The sequence below is a fragment of the Osmerus eperlanus genome, chromosome 9 (genome assembly GCF_963692335.1).
Source record: "Osmerus eperlanus chromosome 9, fOsmEpe2.1, whole genome shotgun sequence".
NCBI lineage: Eukaryota > Metazoa > Chordata > Actinopteri > Osmeriformes > Osmeridae > Osmerus > Osmerus eperlanus.
In genome coordinates, this window is record NC_085026.1 from 14,203,659 (window position 1) to 14,225,884 (window position 22,226).

At 49.3% G+C, this 22,226-nt stretch overlaps 1 protein-coding gene across 1 annotated transcript in view; it reads right to left on the bottom strand.

Moving 5' to 3' along the window:
* Positions 1-469: 469 nt before the first annotated feature.
* The window catches only part of LOC134026664 (neuronal PAS domain-containing protein 3), a 46,623-nt gene continuing 24,866 nt past the window's right edge, over positions 470-22,226 (bottom strand). Inside the window, exons 2-7 of the mRNA XM_062469556.1 lie at positions 15,292-15,410; positions 10,974-11,167; positions 9,923-10,029; positions 5,324-5,471; positions 5,056-5,171; positions 470-4,376 (exon numbers count right to left, since the gene is read on the bottom strand). Coding sequence (XP_062325540.1) covers positions 2,839-4,376; positions 5,056-5,171; positions 5,324-5,471; positions 9,923-10,029; positions 10,974-11,167; positions 15,292-15,410 — 2,222 coding nt within the window. The 3' untranslated portion in view covers positions 470-2,838. The remainder of the gene's footprint in view (positions 4,377-5,055; positions 5,172-5,323; positions 5,472-9,922; positions 10,030-10,973; positions 11,168-15,291; positions 15,411-22,226) is intronic.

Here is a 22,226-nt window from a genome sequence, read left to right on the forward strand (position 1 = left end):
CCTCCCCCCTCCCCCCCCCCCCCCCCCCCCCCCCTCAGCTCCCCCCTGCCTCCTCCTCCTGGCTATGTAGAAAACACTAAAGTCTATCTTAGCATCAATCTCACCATAGAGACACACGGCTCTCCAGCAACTGACCAAGCCTCTCTGCCTACAACACCCACAACCCTTCTTTTTATAAACACATTTAGTTCATGACCTGGGATTTAGAGGAACAACACATTGTCACAGAGACCACACAGAGTTGTTTCCTGATGTGGGGGAGTCGCCCTGTACAGTTCATAAGACTTTAGGCTCCTCCTCCCGTTGTCTGGACAGACTATAAAACACTGGAACGTTGACAAAGCTTCTGGACCGAACGGAATCAAGTAAAACCAAACAATCAACCAACTTAGTAAACATGCATTTCCAAAACACCTATAAAAATAGATTTATAGTGCGAAATATTTTTCTTTTCATTTCTTTAGAAATCTTTAAAATCGTTTATTGTCCTGAAATACTACCGTGATCTTTTTTTTTGTTTATTTATCCTGTGAATTGCAGGGTCCTTGAAGTCAACAGGTTAGGTGGAAACCAATGAAATACACCCAATGCATACAATAAGCACAAGGGACTCTGGGAATGTTTCACAACTGAGGCTTGTATGGTTCCAGAAGTTTCTACATCTAAATGCTACTTTAGCTTTTTCTCATCATATTCCTATAGTAGTGTAAATATGCAAGCTGAAAACTGCGATTCCCAGATTCCTCAGTGGCAAAAATGGCTCCATAAACCTTTGAGCTAGTTAAGAGTCTTTTATCTCTGAGAAAGAGAGCGAGATAGAGAGGTCTGTAAGACTACACAACAGCAAAGCAATAGCAGAAACGGAAAGGAACTTACAGACAAAAGGAAGCAGCAAAAAAGGTGACTCTACATTTGGAAGGCCACCACACGAAATCCACTAACCTCCACTGGTTTCACTAGGACTGCAGAGGAGCCTGGGAGGAGCCTCAGGAGGCTCCGCCCACCCCACACTAGAGATATAGCACAGAGAAGACAAAGGACAAGAAAACAGCTACATCAGCTTGGTATATACTGCATATAGTAACACACACGGAAATCTCCATGGAGACTGACAGCCAGTGACACTTACACATTGTACACGTTTACGGTTATCACGCTTGGTAATAGGATGGCAGGATGGATGGACGGACGGGCTGTCAAAAGATGAAGTGACAGTTTTTACCGTTTTATTACTTATTTTTCTTTTTCAAAAAAACGAATAATCACAGTGTTTTGTAACACCAAACTGTGAGATAGTAGATCAACATTTTTTTTGGCAACAGAGGGGGGGGAAAAGGGTTTATAGGGAATGGTTTTTTTTCTCTCCCGTAAAAAAACCCCTCCTATTCCTTTGAGACTGATTGAGATGCATGTCCTTGTTTACAATCTTCCTGATATGTGAACTCAGAGAGTCAGATGACTGGAGGAAGAGAGCAGATCAGCAGGGAGACTGGAGGTGATTCTGGTTCAAGGAAGGGGGGGAGGAGGGAGGGAAGAGCAGAGGAAGGAGAGAGTACAAAAAAACACTGACAGGAGCCGGTCATAGTTTTAGACATTCATCTTCAAGTTAATGGTGCTGATTAGCCTCCCAGTTTGACTGAGAGAAAAAGTGATCTAGTTTAGAATAAAAACAAACAAACATAGAAAACAAAACCCAACACAACCCATGTTGGCTATCTGTCCATCCTCAGTGGCCAATCAGATTGAGCCTAGAGATGAGGAGAAGTGATGTCACAAGGGAGCGTATCGGCTGGTCGGAGGTCTAGCTCTCCTGGTGGGAACTCTTCCCAGACTGACCCCCATTCGTCTGGAGGTGTAAAACACTTCATCAGCCAGCTGAATGAGGCGTATGTGTAGTGTGTCAGTATGTGTGTGGCGTTTCAGTGTGTGTGTGTATGTGTGCGAAGATGTCTGTGCGTGTGTGTGTGTGTGTGTATGTGTCTGTCATTCAGTGGTAGCACCATGAGGCTGCAGAATGGAAGGAGAGGATAGTTCTGGTGCTGACCATTTCTAGAGTCCTGGATCACAAATAGAACTAGTAGAAGGAGGAGAGAAGTAACATTCTATTCACAGGTCAATGCCCGGCTGAAAATTGCTTTTTAAATGCTTGATTCAAAAGTTAATAACTGAGCTACATGAAAACCAAAAGAAAGAAAGAAAAAGCATTAACTTCTAAACTACTATTCCCTTATTGAGAAATAACCCTAACATCTTGTTTCAAGATTATCTCTTATACCTTGTCAGACAGGTTAACTTCCTTTAGTGTTTGTGTAGCCATGACAGCCAACCCAGTAGGATTTCCCTCTTCTCAAACATCTTGAACCTTCACCTTAAATACACAGGGCACCTTCACAAAGATGCTGCATTATCAACTCAAACAACAAGAAGAGTTCACCTGAGGCTCTAGAGGGCCTCTGGACAGCTAGGATTCTCTGTAGGCAAAAAAAGGATTCTTTACAACAAAGAATAGTCCATTTAGTTTGTTTCAGAGAAAATGTTCATTGATTGAAGAAAGGGAAGTAAAGATGGACAGACTGAGAGAGGAGTAGAGAGAGAGAGAGAGAGAGAGAGAGATGGAGTGACATGGGAGGGAGAAGAGGAGGGCGAGGAGGAGAGGGGGCATTCATTTCTATTACACAAGCTCAATTGCTCAAATTCAAAGTGCTAGAATACATGGTTTCCTTCCCCCCCATTTCAAAACACAGTCTTTTGCCTCAAAATAAAAAGTCAAGAGTCTGTTTGCTTGTTTGTTCTGTCAACACAGTGGAAACACAGTCACATGGTCGTGGGTGGCGGGCCTCAGTCCTCCTTGCGCTCCAGCGTCTGAGTGGTGTGGATGCCGTTGCTGTAGACGGGGAAGGGCAGCGTGGAGAACAGGCCCTCGGCCGTGGTGAACACGTTCCCAGCATGCATCTGGCCGCCGCCGCTCCCCGCCGCCGAGCCGAAGGGGCCGGCGGCGGCGGCCGACATGTTGATGCGGTGGACGTGGTGATACAGCATCTCCATGGGGGTCTTGGGGTCCAGGCCGAAGCCGCTGGCGTTCACGTCCACGAAGGCGTTCATGGCGTGTGTGTTAGGGAGCAGGTTCCCCTGCATGGCCAGGGTCACATCGGCCGGGGCGTAGCGGATGGTGCCTGTGGTGTACACGCGGGGGGCGGAGACCGTGGAGGAGGGGCTGGTGGCGGCGAGGGCGCCCGTGACGCGGTGGACCAATGGGAGGACGACGTTCCCGGCCTGCAGGCGCTGAAGGGCCTCAAGGTCGTTGGAGTAGAGGAGGGAGGAGGAGGAGGTGGTGGGCGTTACCTGCTGCTTGTCGCGTGGAGACGCCGAGAGGGGCGGAGATAGCGGGTCGGAGGAGGAGGAGCTGGAGGGGGGCGGGGCTAAACTCGCCACGCTGGAGGCGGAGGAAGGGGCGGAGCCAGCGTTGTAGACCTGCTTCCTGTTCACCCCTCCGGCCCCTCCCTCGGTGCCAGGGGGGGTTAGGACGGAGTCGGGGATGGGCACCTGGAGGGAGGAGCCTTGAGGGGAGGGGTAGGGTTCAGGGGCAGGGGGCGGACCCGGGGGAGGCTTGGTGGTCATGCTGTAGGGCGACTCGTTCCTGGAGATCTCCCGGTTGGGCGGGTAGTTCCAGATGCTGCTGTCGTTGTCAAAGTTGATGGGCTCCGACATCTCCGTCTTGATCTTGAGGACGGAGGCGCTGGAGGGGGAGGGGGGCGGGAGGAGGGGCGGCTCCCCCAGGGCGGAGTCCAAGGCGCTCGGGCTGGGCGTGGCCGAGGAGAGGCAGAGCCTCCTGCTGCGTCCGCCGTCCCACTTCTGTTTTTTCCTCCTCTTCCTCCTCTTCTGGTGCTTGCTGGCGGCCATCTCTGCCATGCTGTCGCAGTCTTTCACGCTGTCGCCGTCCTCGTCCTCATCCTCGTCCTCTTCCTCTTCAGAGGAGGAGGAGGGCGAGTGGCGTAGCTCCACCCCGTCTCCATCTCCGTAGTGCTCCACCTTGATGTGCAGCCCCCCCAGGCTCCCCATGGCCCCCACCCCCCCTATGCCCCCTAACCCCCCAATTCCCCCCAAGGCCCCCAACCCTCCCAGGCCCCCCAGCCTGTCCAGCCTGGCCCCCTGGGCCTCCCCCTCGCAGTCGGAGGGCTCCAGGCTGTCCTGGTCCGGGTCCTCGCTGTCCTGGCTCTCTGGGTTGCTGGAGCTGTCTCCCTCCTCCTGGCGCCTCATCTCCTGCTCCGAGGAGGACTGTCCAGGCTGCTGGGGCTGCTTCTTGCTGTCTGTTTCCGGGTCCTCGCTGTGCTCCGAATGGTTCCCCTTACCGCCTGACTTGGAGTTCTCGTTGTCTACTGGGAGAGAGACGCAGGTTAGACAACACAGGTTAGACAACACAGGTACACAACCCTCCCCCCTCCCACAACACCACAACCCTCACAACCCCCCCGTACTGCCTCGACAAAATGGAATAAACAAACGCACGCATTCGGCTGCACAGCAAATGTAGATATATATACTGCTTTCATCCCCCCGCTGAATGGAAGAGCTTCTTCTCTGTGCCAACCGACTCAAACACAGAACAGCGCTCTGTTGCTTTTACATCTAAGTAACGTCTTTGCTGGGATGCAGTCCCCCTCCAGCCCAGCTGGGGAGACCATTGTGGAACACTCTGTTGTGCCAGTGGCAGCTGGCAAAGTACCCAGCCCTCATAATACAGCCTGGCATAGGGGGCACAGAGGGAGGCTGGATGCCAACTGTCAATATGCTGGCACAGCCTTCTCTAATACTGTCACCTAAAATTATAATCCCCTCCCCTCCCTCCTTTCTAGGCAACATCACCGTTCCTCCCTATCACCCAGGTTAAACAAGACGTTTGAGCAGCAGTGCTCAGCCTTACTCTGTTGCTGTGCCTGTGTACCAGAGTCTGTCCTTGTGCTCTGTGTCAAACCAAGCTGGTTCTAAACAATTCAGCCAACCGGCCCCTGAGTGGCAGGCGGTTCTAGGAGGTTCTAGGTGGGTTTTCTATCGTACCAGAGTTCTCCTTGGACTCAGACTCTGAGTCGGACGTCTCCGAGGACTCAGAGGTTTTCTCTGGCAGGTTGGGCAGCTGGGCGATGTCAATGGGCGTGTCCTTGTACTCCAGGTTACTGCACAGAGAAGAAGAACAGGAAGTCAGTCTCCCAGACAACAGCAGAAGCCTAGAGATGAGACAGACTCGTATGACAGACAAACTGCCAGGCTATGCTCGGATGGCGTCTCCATTCAGTTTGACTGGATCAGACTAGATCCTGCTGTGTACCTGAGGACGTAGTTGACCCAGATGACGTTCTTCTCGTTGTTGTTCTTGGCGTTGATGGCGATGGTGGCGCTGGACTGGATCCAGATGTAGCCTCCGTTCTTCTGGATCCAACGGTAGTACTTAGTCACACACTGGCCCTTATTCATCACTGCAGGGGAGGGAGAGACGGGGTGTGTGTGTGTGTGTGTGTGGCAGACAGAGAGAGAAACAGAGAGAGAGGACATCAGGTGGCGTCCAACATCTGGCGGAGGCCTGCTCTGCTGGTGACATCATTAATCAAGCCTGTGACTGTCTGAATGGAGCCGGGGCTGTGCGCTGGGCTGTACCGTCGCAACTGCCGCTGCTGGGCCCTCCCTCTGGGGCTGGCCACAGTAGCCCAGGGAACTGGGATCCTTCAAATATATTAAAACCCATACAAACCCCCCAGAGTGCTTCTGAAGCCCTGGCTTGTTGAGAGAAGGGTGCAGTGCTCCCCGTTCGCCACTAGGTTGAGCTGTGGCTCTGTGACAGCCTCACCCCCCCCCCCCGCCCCCCCTCAGTGTCCTTGTCCGCTTGTGTTCCTCTGAAGAAGACACACTTGCTGGCGGTTGCAATAAATTTGGCTAAATTAACCGCTAAATGGTTATCTCAACCAATATGTGTTTGCATTAATCATCCCACTCTAAAACAGAAACAGTCAAAATGTGAACGAGGTAGTAAATTCATATTCTTGGTTTAATTACAGCTACAAATAGGCCTTTCTATGAAAAAAGAGTTCTGTGAGAGGAATGATTTATATAAAAAGAAGTCCAGTAATTAAAAACTATTAGGAACTAATAGCATTGTTAAGGGCTCATCCCAGGGGCTGTAATAATTGACTTTAGTTCACAGGCTGCTTTCTTGAGCCACACACAGAAAGGATGTGTAGCCGGATACAGGACGATGAGAGAAATGACTTGTTTTTCTTTCTAAGAAGACAGAGAGGGTGTGATTGTGTATCCTTGAGATCAACTTCATAGTTCACTTCATACATAAAGGAGTATAACGTATATTAAAGAGAGGTACAGTAAACAAGGCACTGTTTATTTATCCTAGCTAAGCTTTTGTATGATCCAAGAATTAGGTGTGCCGCTATCGTAAAACATAATATAATTTTATTTTTCAAATGGGTACATGTAAATACAAAATAATTAATAATACTTATATTCTGAACAAATCTTTTTCATGTGTAAATTTAGTCATGCAACGCAATAAATGATTAAGTGATGGCTCTGTATCCATTTGATATTTAGATTGTTGAGGGTCTGGCTAAAAGTTCATTTAATAAACCTATGTTTTCGTTTTATTTTTAAGTAAAGTGAATCATTAGACAACATTTGAGTCAACCTTAAAATATCACATATGAGTTTTTAAAGAGAAAAATCAGGTAAAACCTAAACTCCAATGTTCTCACAATGGCTGTAGAACACTGGCATCCCAGTGGGCCTTCAACAGACCCTGTACCTCCATAACCTGTACATGAAAACTTGCTCGGGGCTACTTCTCTAGCCTTTACATAGAGCTTTCTGCAGCGCATGCCAGAAGACTGCTACACGCCTAAGATCTCTGTACATCTTCCTCAACAGACCTGTCAGTCTCTTTGATACCACTGTGTGAAGGATCTCATCTGCATAGCCATCAATACACCGTCCACCTCCCCCCCCCCCCCTGTCCCACCTCCACCCCCTCACGTCCACCCTCACCCCCCCCCCCCCCTGTCCACCTCCACCCACCCCCCTGTCCACCTCCACCCCCCCTGTCCACCTCCACCCCCTCACGTCCACCTCTGCTGGCCCCCCCCCCTGCCCCCCCCCCGCCTCCACCCCTCACAGGTGAGGTTTACTTTTTAACCCCTTTCACTTACTCTGCCATTAAATCAATCAGGGCTGCTCAGCCTATTGATCCAGTGGTAATGAAGGAGGCTGTGTTCCGGTGCAGGGCCAGACTGCTGCTTTTGGAGGCATTAAAAGGAATACGCTGCCTTTAATCTGAGTCTCTCTCTCCTGCAGCCCCCGGGCATGCCTAGAGCGTGGCTTCCTTCTCTCTCTACACCTCACTCTCTCACTTTCTCTCTCTTTCCATCCTTCTCTTACTCTTTCGTGCTCTACGCACCTCCCTTTCTGCGTATACCTCTTTCTCTCTCTCTTCTCTCTCTCTCTCTCTCCCGCTCTCTCCCGCTCTCTCTCTCTCTCTCTCTCTCTCTCTCTCTCTCTCTCTCTCTCTCTCTCTCTCTCTCTCTCTCTCTCTCTCTCTCTCTCTCTCTCCCTCCTCTCTCTCCTTCTCTCTCTCCTCTCTCTCTCTCTCTCTCCTCTCTCTTCTCTCTCTCTCTCTCTCTCTCTCTCTCTCTCTCTCTCTGTCTCTCTCTCTCTCTCTGTCTGTCACGTATTCTCGTGCACTCCCCATCTTTCTCTCCATCTTGATCCACTCTCCCTCTCCCTGCCCCATCTTCCCTGATCTCCCTGGTTCTCCATCTCTTTGCCGCCCCTTCCCCCATCGCTCCATCTCCCTCTTTCACTCCCTCCCTTCCTCTCTTTCCCTCCTGTCCTTCAGTTAGTTTTAATCACTTGGATTCCCTCCATAATGGTGGTTACCTTTCAGATACCCTTTCCCAGCATCCCCCGGCCTGTCTGCCATGCCGTGTCACACTCGTATAAAAGTAAGGTAATTTACAGCCGTGAAATTGCTTTATGGAAAAGTCCTTGCAGTGCACCATCGCGGGTATTATCGTAAAGGCAAAGTCTTTTATGAATGAGAGAGCTAGAGAAGAGAGAGAGAAAAGAGGAGAGAGAGGAGAGACAGAGAAGAGAGAGAGAAAAGAGGAGAGGAGAGAGACAGAGGGGAATGTTTTCTTTTCTTCTTCACCACTGGGTTTACGATTGGAGATTTTGGCTGGCTTCACAGAGGACTCTGTCTTGTGTTGTTGAAGTATGTGTGTGTGTGCGTGTGTGAGTTGGGCAATGTTTGTGGAACTTTATCTTGAGTGTGTTAACACGAAAGCTTTAAGGTGTGTGTTTTTCATGTAAGGTGTGTGCGTGTGCAGAGTCTGAGAAGGCAGTGAGCAGGCTGGTGTCGTTAGAGGCTGTGTGAACTAGTCTGAAGAAGCAGGTTCCTCTAGCTTGCCTGCAGGCACTGCGCTTAAGTTTTCAGAGACTCCTCCTCTTCCACTCTCCTCTCCTCCTCTCTCTTCCACTCTCCTCTCCTCTCTCTTCCACTCTCCTCCTCTCTCTCTTCCACTCTCTCCTCCTCTCCTCTCCTCCTCCTCTCTCCTCTCTCCTCACCATCATCGAGAATGTAATTTCTCTCCAATCCGCAATTAATGGGGAACTTTGTAAACGGAAGAAAAAAACCCACACAGTACAGTGCAGATGTACTGTGACGAACAGACTCTGTGTCACATTAATCTGAATGAATAAAACCAGAGGTGCCCAAGTTGCCATATTAAAGAGTGTCTGACAGGAGCTGAGTCATTTACACCATCTCTTCCTGCCTCACCTCTGACCTTCCTGCCTCACCTCTGACCTCTTGTCTAAGTAGCAGACAGACCAGAATAATCTGCTGCTCTGCCTCTCCACTCCCTGACCCTCTGGCTCTCTCTGACCTTCCACGTGCTGCCTTAGACACATCCTGATTGCTACTCCGAACATTGAAACGTCCACGGAATGTAATAGAAAAAAGGTTTGAGTCTTTTGTCTCCATGTAGACTGTGTGGTGTCGATGATCACAGTGGTAGTCATGATGATGCTGGATATCGGTTATGACAGCACAATATCTTCCCCTAGGTTCTCCTTTCCTTCTCACCATCTTTCTATTTTTGCTCTCTCCTCCTTTATATCTCTCCTCTTCTCTCCTTCTGTTGTCTTCTCTCCTCTCATTTCCTCTCCTTCTCTCTATCTTTCCCTCTACTTCACTTCAGCTCGTCACACTGAATTCTGTCAAAGGATAGAGGATATTCCCCAAGCGAGCTCGCCCCAAAAACATTCGCTCTCTTCTCTTGCTCCATCCTTACCACCCTCCCTCTCCCTCTCCCTCTCCCTCTCCCTCTCCCCTCCCTCCCTCTCCCCCTCCCTCCCTCCCTCCCTCCCTCCTTCCCTCCCTCTCTCTCTCTCTCTCTCTCTCTCTCTCTCTCTCTCTCTCTCTCTCCCTCTCTCTCCCAACACTTAACAAAAAGAGAGGAACTGCTCAATTCTTCTGTCCAGTCTTTCTCTTCTGGGAACCCAGCCTGTCTGCTTCAGAGTGTGTGTGTGTGTCTAATGCTGCACTGCCTCCACCACCTCCCCAGCTTAATCGGCACTACGGTTAAAGGTTTTAAAGGTTTCACTGCAGAAACAGTCCACAGCCAGTCCCAGCTTTCACTGAGAGATGCGGAGGTATCGCCGTGGACACTGCCAGTGTCCCTCTGCTCATAGAACGGTATCCAGAGTTCATTCAGATATCTAGGGATCAACTTTGTTCAAAGGGACACCAGAGTTGAGCTCCAGATCAGAGGATCTAAAGCCATCCGAGTGACGTTTTCACAGCCCACAGTCCCTAACACACCTGGCATGGGCATCAGAAGTGGTTGAATAGGAGGTAGTCACTCACAGTCCAGGTGGCTGTGTCGGATCCCCTCCACGTCCTCAGCATGGATGAACTGGTAGCATCTCTTCCCCACTATGTCCACTGGGGTCAGGTCCATGTAGTCACTGATCCTGCAACACACAGCAATACTCTTACTGCATGGAAGATGCCTACACGCACAGCAGATGCACACACACACACTGTGGTGTACATTGTAATTTTACCTTTTAGCAAGGAAACGTTAACAAAGGGTTCAATGATGTGCTATGTTATTACAGCGCAGGCAGAGCAGCCGTTCTGCTACTCTGCTCTAATGTCACACACACCGACACACACATTTATCCGATACATTCGCCAGTCTCTCTGCTCTGTTGCTCTAATGACTGTGTGGGAGAGACCCCCACGTTTGACTCCAGACATCCCAGCCAGGCAATAGAGCCAGCAGATCTCTCTGCCTCGCCCCTGATGAAAACCCTCCATCACTTAGCTTTGAATATCATCTCCCCGTTCTAGCTCGGCCACAAGTAATCTGTCCACAATCTGTCTTAGCAAACGGATGTTGTGTTGGATATCTCTGGTTCCCCTCAAACAGCTTAGCTTAGGAGAGGAGCCACCATCAGTGGTCCATTATATGTGTCTGAGAGGTGGAGGTCTGTCTCTGCTGCATTACCTCAGATGGATCTGAGAGCAGAGCAGGACAGATAGTGATAAATTACTGCCGAATAACTGCCCGTGTAGAAAGCAGCATTATCAGGAGATCTGTGAGATACCTCAGGCCCAACACCGTCATCACAGGAACCCGCACACAGATAGAAGCCAGGAGAAAAGACGTCTACAGACTCTTTTGTGCGTTTACACAATGACTGAAAACTACTTTTAAGATGGTATCATAGCATAACTATAGCCACGAGGTCACCCCAGCATGTAAAGTAAAGAGCGGCATAGTCTGGCACACGGACAGATTTGCTCCAACAATTAGACCTGAGATAAAGGCTGGCGACAGACCTGTATCTGTTCTCACAACAGAATTCAAACTTAGAATGTTCTGTGGGCCACTGTGTGCTCCAAGGCCTACCTGTTCTCACAGTAAATTATGTTGAGGTCCATGTTGACTCGCGTGACGAACATCTGGCAGTCGATGCGCACCTCGTTGATGGTGGGCGGGGGAAGGGCGTGGGCCACCACGACCATGCCCATGATCTGATTGGGCACTGACCGGCTGTGGGTCAGGGCCATCCTGATTCGCAGACGACCCGTGACGTGGATCACCTGACAGGAAGTGTAAAGTAGCAGGGGTCAGAGATCATGCAGAATTAGCTACAGAGAATCGAAGAGTGATTCAGAACATCAGTCTGTGTGTCCAGAGGCAGTGCAGACAGGACTTCCAGAAATCAAGGGCTCAGATTTGGAAAACGCGACAAACAACACATGACCGACACAAAAGCAGAAAAAGAAAGTCGAGGTGAAGCCATTTCTCCCCAAATGACACGGTGAAGAGTGATTGAAAGAGAAGAGGAGAGATTGAAGTTCCTAATTATCGCTCGCTTTAAAGTTGTGGCGAGCTTAAAGTCTTTGTAGCTGTGGTTTGTGCCCAGAGGAGGAATGGGACTAGATATGCACACTACATGTTCAGATCCGTCCATTTTAATCAGCGGTGTGGAAGCCAGGGGGAATTGTTTTGTAGTCTTTAAACTACTGACACAGGCGTCTCCGTGGTAACACCTCAGAGATGGGCCAGACACCATTATCATCATTCACGCAGACAGTTCTGGCTCCCCAAACTCATTCAAAGACCTGCGACCGTGGGGGGACCTTGACGCTCCTACCTCTCACCAGGGACGGGCAACCCTCCACAATGGGCGACAGACACTGCATGTCAATTGAAGAGAGAGGGAGAGAGAGAGAGTGAGAGAGAGAAAGGGGGAGAGAGAGAGAGAGAAAAAGAGAGTGGAAGAGAGAGAAAGAAAGAGTGAAAGAGAGAGACAGGGACATAGTGGGATCTCACTAAGCTAACAGTAATCTGACTTGTTATAAAAGAAGCCTTCAAAGCACAGTTCCCCAGGAGAAGGATGATCTCCTAACAGCTGAATCTATGATGTCTTGTTCTCGAAACAGTGTTGCTCTGCCTCCAACACAGACACCAACAAAGGTTCCTCACTCCTAAATGGTACTGACTGCATTCTCTCCTCCTCCAGACTTTTTCAAATCCATGTGAATACAACACCGGAATAAAAACTCAGTAAGAAGAGCCCTGGCATGGCTAAATGCTGTCTGAACGTTGTCTGGACGTTGTTAACACAGTAAGAGTGAGGAGAAGAGACGAGGAGGGGGTAATGTGTCAATCAGCCTCTGATAACATGAAACACACGCAAAGACATTTTGGGCAGGTGAAAAGAGAGCGAGAGAGAGAGAGAAACAGAGCGAGAGAGGGAGAGAGATTCTTTGTAGTTCCTGAAGGCATGCTGTTCACTGAAGGAGGAGAGGAGAGAGACTTCTCGGCTGTCTTTGGGTTGAAGGGTGTGCTGAGTCCTTGGAAATGAGTTCTGAGTGGAGCTGTTAGCTTGCTAAACCAGGACTGAACTACCTCCAAACACCTAAGCAGAGAGCCAGTCAAATAAAAGCACACATTTCCAGGTTAAAATTTGACTTAATGGTAAATCAGCTGTGCACACCTACAGTAGCTGAACTTGGCTATGCTAAGCTCCAGACCAGGGAGCGTCTGGGGTGTGGAGCTGCTTATGGCAGCCTGCTGCCTGCCAGGTGCCTGGGTGACTGACAGGCCTGCCCCGGCCAGACAGCAGTAAGACATCACATCACAGCTCAGGGCAGCCAGAGGGAGATGTCTAATCCCATTCCTAGAGAGAGGAGAGGCCCTGGTAGGCTGCATCACCTCATCAATATATCGTCACTCCAGAGAACTGGGCAGGCAGGCGCATGCATAACCCATATTACTACACACGTACTTCTCTACATGGACAAGGATATACATGCACATCAACAAACAAACTGACACAGACAGACAGTCAGAAATGCAAGTGCACACACGCACGCACACACCCATACACACTCCCCTTCACTCTACCTCCCTCCCTGCAATGAATATAAAGGAGGTCTTTAAATAAATAAACATTGAAATGTATTAAAACATACAAAATGGAAATGATCTCCCCTCAGACGCCCCCAAAGCTAAGGGGCATCAAAAGTTAGTTTGAAAAATAACAACTTCTGAAGTAATTGCCACAAAGAGAAACGTAGGCACTGCAGATTGCTGCAGGAGTGCTCTTGGCAAGAACATCATAAGCTCTGGCGAAAACATTAAATATTCTCAAGCAGCTAAATGCAAACTGACACGGAGAGAGGTTCACAACAGGCAGAGTCTCAGGCAGGCTGAACAGCATATCTCAATTTAATACAAGCCAACATAACAAAGGGATCAATTTTTATAATTCATGGTTCAGCACACAATGCACTCACTCTCTCCTTTCTCTCTCATTTTATCTCTCCCTCCCTCCCTCCCTTTCTCCCTCCCTTCCTCCCTCTCTCCCTCCCGTCCCCCCCCTCTCAGCCGGTGAATATAGAAGTGGTATACATAAGAAATCAGATTCATCTGCCTCTGCTGGGTGGGTCTCCGGAGAGCTTTTGAAACGGGATACAACACAAATAATGATGGAGAGCCTTTACATGAGAGCATTAAATGAGATGGTGGGGGGGGGGGGGGGGGGGGCTGAGATCTGTTGAAAAAAGATGGCTTTAAGCCTTCGCCCAGATTCACTTTGATTTGACCTCCAGAGTGGAGAGAGGAATGGATAGAGGGATGGGCAGAGGGAGAGAGAGAGAGATATAAGCTGCCTTCATGCGTGGCGGCGAGGCTCATCGTGCCGAGGAGAGGACGGCGGGCGGGCAGGCGGGCGGGCGGGTGAGCGGGAGAAGCAGTTCACCTGGCACCCTAACGGAGGATGTCAGATGTAAAATTCATAGCTCCTGTATTATGTAACAACACAAGTGTTGACTTAATTTTAAGTAAATGTAATAAGAGGTGTCCTTGTCTGCCTACAAATGTATGCATGCACGCATGGGGGAATATTTCTTTGTGGAGAGGCTGTCTGTGTCTCTCTCCTCTCTCTCCTCTCTCTCTCTCCATGGTGATTTGCATTTGTGTCTGTGTGGACAGACAAGAACATGAAGAGATGTAGAGACAGTTAATAAGGAGAGGAGGAGGATGAGGAGAATGAGAAAAGGAAGAGCAGTCGAGAGAGCATTTTGTTCTTGGAGAGCAAGACATCCTCTGCTACTGTTCTCTGTTGCCTTTCCTTTCTTTCCTTCCTCTTTCTTTTTGTCTTTATTTCTATAGTGCCAATGCATACCTAAGTCGGCGACACTAGAATAAATTTTTTCTCTACCCGCTATGTATCACACAATAAATTGAGTCAAGTGTATTTTGTTATTATACAAACCAGAGCCCAATGTTAAGATGAAATCCTATCGTAGCATGTTCACCCTTGAGAAACTTGAGTATCTGTCCTGTATAAACCTTGAATGCTGGGACTATGGACACTAGTGGCCCAGGAGAAGGACACACACACACACACACAGATGTACTGTCAAGAGCGTCCCGAGTCGCGTCGTCATGGGCAAGTCGCAGGCGACAAAGAGCACCTGGTTCCCGCTCCACACTCCCCTAACAACCCGCATGGCCGCAACTCCTTCCCAGATCAGAACCCTCCAATAAAAAATTGGAGCCGACAGGGAGGGGGGGGGAGGGGGGGAGAGTGGGGGGGAGGGGGGGGAGCCCCGCCAGAGAGGACGACGCCTCCAGAGACGTGGCAGTTGCCTGAGCGTAGATATCCCCAGGGGGAGCACTCAGAGTGGGCTGCGTGCCGCGCTCACAGGCGGGGGCGTCCTTCCAGGGCGGGGAGAGAGACTCCTCACTGACGAGCCCTGAGAGGACGGCTTCTCTCTTCAAGTTGGAACATAGGTTCTTTGATTAAACACACATCAGTGCTTGTTTACCTGTCTAACTAAATTGTACGAGTTGTCACAGTACACACACACACACACACACGTTCACCGAAACTCACAGGCTAAAGAATCTGTCTTAATCCTATCTCTCTATCCCAAAGCCACCAGTAGTCATGGAGCTTATCACCTTAACATGCTAAGCCTGGGTCTGAGTCCGTGCTCCTAGCAGTGAACATGTTATACATAAGGTATCTCATTACACACTTGAGGCCTGAATCCGGTCATGCTAGGATATGGCAAATCTACATATTGAAATCATGTGTTACTTTTCTTTCTCTCGCCAACTGGATTTCACACAAACTTCAGTTTTGTTTTTGGCTGTCAAGATGGCCGCCAAGAAACATCCAGGGTTAGGGAAGGTGAAGGCCTCCTACCTTGTAGCCTGAAGACTTGATGTGGACACCTCTCTTGGTCAGCGTGGACTTCATCCTGATGAAGAAGGATCTCTCCAAGGTGTTGTCTGGTGCTAGGAGGCTGGGGCTGCTTGACTCCACTGTGGACACACACACACACACAGACACAGACACAGACACAGACACAGACACACACACACACACACACACAGACACAGACACAGACACAGACACAGACACACACACACAGACACAGACACAGACACAGACACAGACACATACACACACACACACACACACACAGACACATACACACACACACACACACACAGACACAAAGACAGATGCATGTTAATGCAGGTTGAATCCAGGAGAAAAGAGGATCTATATTAAGTCGGTGAGACCCACATTTGAAGCAACGTTTCACTGGGGTTCTGTATTGGTCCAGATAAGCTTCTAAGCACAGTGCAATAAAACTCTTGAGCACACACACACAAACACAGGCAATAAAGGTTTTGCTAATGTTATTTAACAGCCAACAACCTATGCTTGATGTAGCAGTGTAATTGGCAAGATGCTTTTATTGCTAGTTTAGGAGCAGTTAAAATTGTTTTAACTACACAATTCTCTCAATTCAGCCAAGCAAATGATCTACTATAACACCACTCAAGGTTGGACCACCTCCACAGCATCCCCACCCACCTAGCTCCAGTAATGTCCTCTGAGAAGGAGGTGAACCCCTCCATCCATCACACTCTCTACCTGTTCAAACCATCATCACATGCATATTCATAACATTCCATCCGTCAGCAGGGACAACACAGGAAGTGACAAGCCGACCACACCCCTTGTCCGTGTCCCGGAGGTGAACTGACCAATACCTGACACCTACGGTTGTGTTCCATCTCAACTGACTGATGACAACACGCCTTCAAATTACTTCACTTGACCATACGGCGAAGGGAACGGGAGGGGTAGGGAGGAGATGGGAGAGGAGAGGAGAGGGGAGGGGTGAGGTGAGAGGAGTGGAAAGGAAAGGTGAGGAGCAGAAAGGAGAGGAGATGGGAGAGGGGGGGTGAGGTGAGAGGAGTGGAGTGGAAAGGAAAGGTGAGGAGCAGAAAGGAGAGGAGAGCTGAAGGTGAGAGGAGCGTAGTGGACAGGAGAACAGATGAGAGCCTGCAAAGGCATATCGAGAGGGAGAAAAAGACAAAAGACATGACTAGAAGATGAAACTGAAATGGGATTAGCAACAACAGCACACAAGGAAAATTCAGTTTTCTGCTGTTCTGCATCGGACAAGGCTGCTGGGACTATGGGGGGGGCTTACAATGGGAGGTGAAGGGGAGATCGGGTGAGGCGGAGGGGAGGTGGGTGGAGAGCAAGGGGGTGAGGCGGAGGGGAGGTGGGTGGAGAGCAAGGGGGTGAGGCGGAGGGGAGGTGGGTGGAGAGCAAGGGGGTGAGGCGGAGGGGAGGTGGGTGGAGAGCAAGGGGGTGAGGCGGAGGGGAGGTGGGTGGAGAGCAAGGGGGTGAGGCGGAGGGGAGGTGGGTGGAGAGCAAGGGGGTGAGGCGGAGGGGAGGTGGGTGGAGAGCAAGGGGGTGAGGCGGAGGGGGGGGGGGTGAGGCGGGTGGAGAGGATGCTGCCCCTCCTGTCATTCTCTTTCTGGTCATCTTTTTTTCTTTTATTTTTTGCTGTGAGAGGAGGACATGAATTAAATGTCATTTAAAATCGAAGCAGTCCTTTATCACTCGGGGGAGAAGGCCAGCCATGTTATATTTAGTCATTTCATTTCTTCTGATTAAATATGAATTACTATGAAATTTTTCTCATCATCTGACGCGTCAGAATACGCCAACAGCTTTTTAATACACTGCAGAAGCACAAACTTGAGCTGGGAGAGTTTAATTCGCCTCTCTAATCCAATCACATCAACCTTATTTCTCTTATCACACATTCCCATTTTGAATTAAATGAGCTCATTAGTTTTAATCAAAGGCAGAGAGATCAAAACTTACACTTAAATGCTTTAGATCAGAGCTGCCAGTCAGACGTGGAGTTGTGTTGTAGCGAGAAAGCAGATCAGAGGCCCTTAGAAGCCGGGGCTTTCATTAGGCTGCAGCCCAGCTTAAAGACACAGCCTTCTCCACTCACCCCAAGGTCTTGTGGAGCAACATCAGGGTCATTTGGTGTGTGCGTGCTTGTTCGGGAGTATGGGTGTGTGTGCGTTGGGGTGTGGGTGTGTGAGCGTATGTGTAAGGTGGATGTGTGTGTGAGTGTTTGGGCGTGTGTGTGTGTGTGCGTGTGGGAGCAGATGTATAAGGTGGCACATGCGTGTGTTGGGGAGTCTGTGTGTGTGTGTGAGAGAGAGAGAGGGAATATGTGTAAGGTGTATGCTTGTGTGGGTGTCACAACGCGGGCTGGGTAGGTACAGGGTGGTTCTGAGGGGAAAGTGAAGACTAGTTTAGACAGCTGCGCGTGTTGCTCTGCTGCAGTACTCTGATTATGGTAACATGGGGTCTGCTGAAGCAGTGGGCTGTCAGACTGGAGACTGGCCCTGGGACAGCTCATGGAGACACAGACATGGGGGAGCCCTGTTAGGGGCAGGAGGAAGTGAAGGATGGGGGGAAGGTATGTGGAGGAGAGGGAGAGAGAGGGAGGAGGAGAGTGATGGGAATGAGAGAGAGAGAGAGACAGAGAGGGAGATACTGACTACACTGTGTAATTACTAGTTAAGAATTACACAGGTCCCTACTTAGGACAGCACACACACACACACACACACAAACACACAAACACACACACACACACACACACACACACACACGCACACACACACACACACAGACAAACACACACACACACAGACAAACACACACACACACACACACACACACAAACACAAACACACACACATATTAGGCAGCATGTGAAGACAATACACTTAAAATCAGGAACAGAAATGACACCTAATAGATCCTTGTAGGAGCAGGATGTGTGATGCGATCCTTATTTATGTGATGTCAGAGTTGAGGATTCATGTTCTCGATGAGAGCCTTCAGAGGGAGCCCTCTCTGGACGTAAGTGATGAGATTTTAAAAGTATTACTTTCTGCCGCTGAGTGTCCATCATCAATAACAGGCTGCCAGTTCTTTATCCCCCCCCCCCAAACGCACACGCACACACACACACACACACACACACACACACACACACACACACACACACACACACATACATACAGTCTGAGTGGAAAGTTCCCTGTACCCCTACACTTACAAACAAACACACACACACCAGAGTGAACATAGTCCTTCCCGTCTAGGACTCTGTACCTCCTCCTCAGCCGCAAATGTACTCTGCTTCAAGATCAGCCATGTCCATTTATATCAATATTAATGCTCATTTGGAGCTTGGAGCCTTTAACATGCAGTGTGTGTGTGTGTGTGTGCGTGCATGTGTCTGTGTGTGTGTGTGTGTGCGTGCATGTGTCTGTGTGTGTGTGTGTGTGCGTGCATGTGTCTGTGTGTGTGTGTGTGTGCGTGCATGTGTCTGTGTGTGTGTGTGTGTGTGTGCGTGCATGTGTCTGTGTGTGTGTCTGTGTGTGTGTGTGTGTGTGTGTGTGTGTGTGGCCTGTCCTCTGCGGTAGGGCAGTGGAGGTCTCTCTCTGGCTGTGTTCTGATGGATGAGTCTGTCTGTCTGTACATTAGTAATGATATATATTCCTACACAGCACACTGCTAATTGGGAGGCACTGCTGGCCAGCTCTGTATTAAGAGGTAGAAGGTGATTTTTCAATACAGGGTGTTCGTGTGGTCCTGGGAAAGTGTGTGTAAGTGTGTGAGTGAGAGGGGGAGAGAAAGAAAAAGCATGTGTGTGTGTGTGCGTGTGTGTGTGTGTTTACAATGTGTTAATAAAGAGACCTGGGTTAAATTGACAGTTCTCGTAATTAGAAAGTGATGGAGAAATGCAGTCAGACACCTTCCTGCTCATCTCTCCCTCCCTCCACCTCTCTCTCTCTTTCTCTATCCCCCCCTTTCTCTCTCCCTCCCTCTCTCCCTCTCTGCATTAGTGTACACTCCCACGCGCAGACAGGAATTAAAGACATCTAGGCTGTTTGATGTCAGACTGAGTGACGTCGGCCCAAACACAAGAAACAAATCATAATTTCTCAATTTTCCTGTGTGACACTGGGCGTATGTGTGTGTGTGTGTGTTGGGGGGGCGGGGGGGGGGGGGGTTACTCCTGCCAACAGCGGAAATTCACATTCAGAAGTTTGTAGAAAACTTTGGATGAAATATGTACAAGCCTGCACCTGACCCGGGATCAAACCCAGGTTCTCCTCAGATCAACTCAATCATCTGTCATTAGACCAAGCAGACATTCTGTTCTGAGAGCAACATTTTACCTACAAGTCAACCCCCCCACCCCCCCCCCCCCACCCCACCCCACCCAACCAACAGCTATCTCTCTTACCTTGCTTTTAATATGGTAAAGTATACGTTGCCATGGCAACCACATAATTTCTCTCTTTCTTGCACTCTCTCCATCACAATTTGTCGCCAGAGCACTTTGCTGATTTTACCATATGTCTCTGGAGGTAGATTAAGATAAATAGAACATACACTCACAAACATACTACTACACACACACACACACACACACACACAAGCAGTGTTGACGTTTCATTCTCTCAAACAGTAGCAGAAGTTTGTTGATGAAAAGAACATATGCAGCGTGTTCATCAAAAGACAGACATCTGAAATAGTGGTAAAGCAAATCCACAGTGATGTACAGATGTACATCACACGCTCACTAGTCCCAAGGTCAGACCACAAACACACAGACAAACACTTGAACATGATCAAATGTCTAAACAGCAACAATTCATACAGTGATAGAGAGTGGTTTTTATTTTCTTCCAGCCCTAGTCCACTCCAGAAGTGAGTGGAGAGGAGGAGCAGTAGACTGGCGGACCCCGGACAGCAACACAGTCTCATACAGTGTCACATACACACACACACACGCACACACACGCACACACAGGAGAGATCCTAGATTACTGCCTCTCCTCCTCGCCACGGTCGCTCTGAGCTGTCACATCTCCAGTTTGTGTGTGTGTGTGTGAGAGAAAAAGATGTATCTGTGTGTTTGTGGATGTGTGTGCCTCTGAGTGTGTGTGTACTGTACGTGTGCATGTGCGCGTACTGTATGTGTGTGTGTACTGTATGTGTGCGTGTGTTTACTGTATCTGTGTGTGTGTGCGCGTGTGTGTGTGTTTACTGTATGTGTGTGTGTGTTTACTGTATGTGTGTGTGTGTGCGCGTGTGTGTGTGTGTGTGTTTACTGTATGTGTGTGTGCGCGTGTGTGTGTGTTTACTGTATGTGTGTGTGTGTGTTTACTGTATGTGTGTGTGTGTGCGTGTGTGTGTGTGAGGACAGCGGTCTGATAACCCTCTGGCCTTTGAGACATCTGCAGGCTTCCTCACAGCAGGAGAGAGTCCTGGCCTGGCGTCTGTCTGTGGTCGCTATGGTAATGAAGGGGGCAGGGTGACACTCGTGCCAGCTCTTATCTCTTGCAGGTCACCCCCACACTGGGAGGATGGGGAGACGTGTGCACACACACACACACACACATAAACGCAGGCACCCCCCCCCCCTCACACACACACACACGCGAAATACACATTCTCACGAATACACACACCTTTTCATGCACGCACAAGGTTGTATTCACACAGTCACATACACACTTGCATAATTTTCCAATCAAGGCCTATCCCAATAAATCTGTCAATGACATATTTTCGGTTGTTTTGGAGCAAATTTTTGCCAAGTTAAATGAATCTGTGTTCCTCTGAGGAAATGTTACCAGACACGTTGGCAGGTGGACTTCACTCCTGACTGACTTCCTATGAGGATAAATAGGGGACGATGTAATGCCCAGATGGCCTGCCTAAGGAACTGATCACACACCCAACCACACGCACACATGACTGGGAATAAATCCTGCACACATCACACAAACAGTACAACTAGGTGGTGTAACGTGGTTTCTCTTTTAAGAAGTGAGAGCCTGGTGAATGTGCCTTCATTAACCATAGAAGCAATTAACTTTTAAAAATGTATGCTGAACTGAGGCTCTCCCCTCAGAGTTCAAAGGTCACGCGCGAGGGAGTCAAGGTTAGAGCTGTAACAAGGAAACGCACTTTAGGAATGGAGTCGATCTAATGGCTGTCTAATTTGCGAGAAAGCCGCCTCAAAGCAAGTTGATAGAATTTGGCATATCATTTGAGCCTCACTCCACCCCACCCCTCCATTCTTCTCCTCCCCCTCCTTGTCTAATCGTGTTGCAAGGGAACACAGGAATACGGGTGGAAAGAGAGAAGGTGGAAAGAGAGGGAAGAGAGAGGAGGACAAAAGGGAGGAAGCTAGACAGAGGGGAGAGACAAGGGGAGATAGGGGGCAGAGAGGCAGAGAAGGGGAGTAGAGAGGGGGGGAAATTGGGGAGTTTGGGTGAAGATGACAAAAGGGGGTGAAAGAAGGGGGGAGGACTGTAGAGTGTAGGTATTGGGTACTGTGGGGGGGGGGGGGGAGCGGTGGGGTTACAGATGGCTGCTTAGCGCTGCAACGTTCAAGCTTGACTGGCCCATTTCATCAGCCCTGTCAAAGCCCCTCACAGATATGTGTTGACAACATTTAATCTAAAAAAATTGAAAGAAATGAATTAATATGCAAATTCCATCAGCTTTGTAATAAAAATGTCCTTGAAAAAAAACAGAGAACATGCACCCCAGAGGACTGGCGAGAATTATCCTGCACGCCGGCGCTCTCCAAGTTAGTCTGAGGTGCTCGGGTCCACCAGGAAATCAGCGCCGATCTGACTTGGAAATAATTATGATGGAGGAACAGAACGGGAACAGGCTGAATAAGTGGAACGGCCAGGGAAAAGACTTGCGTC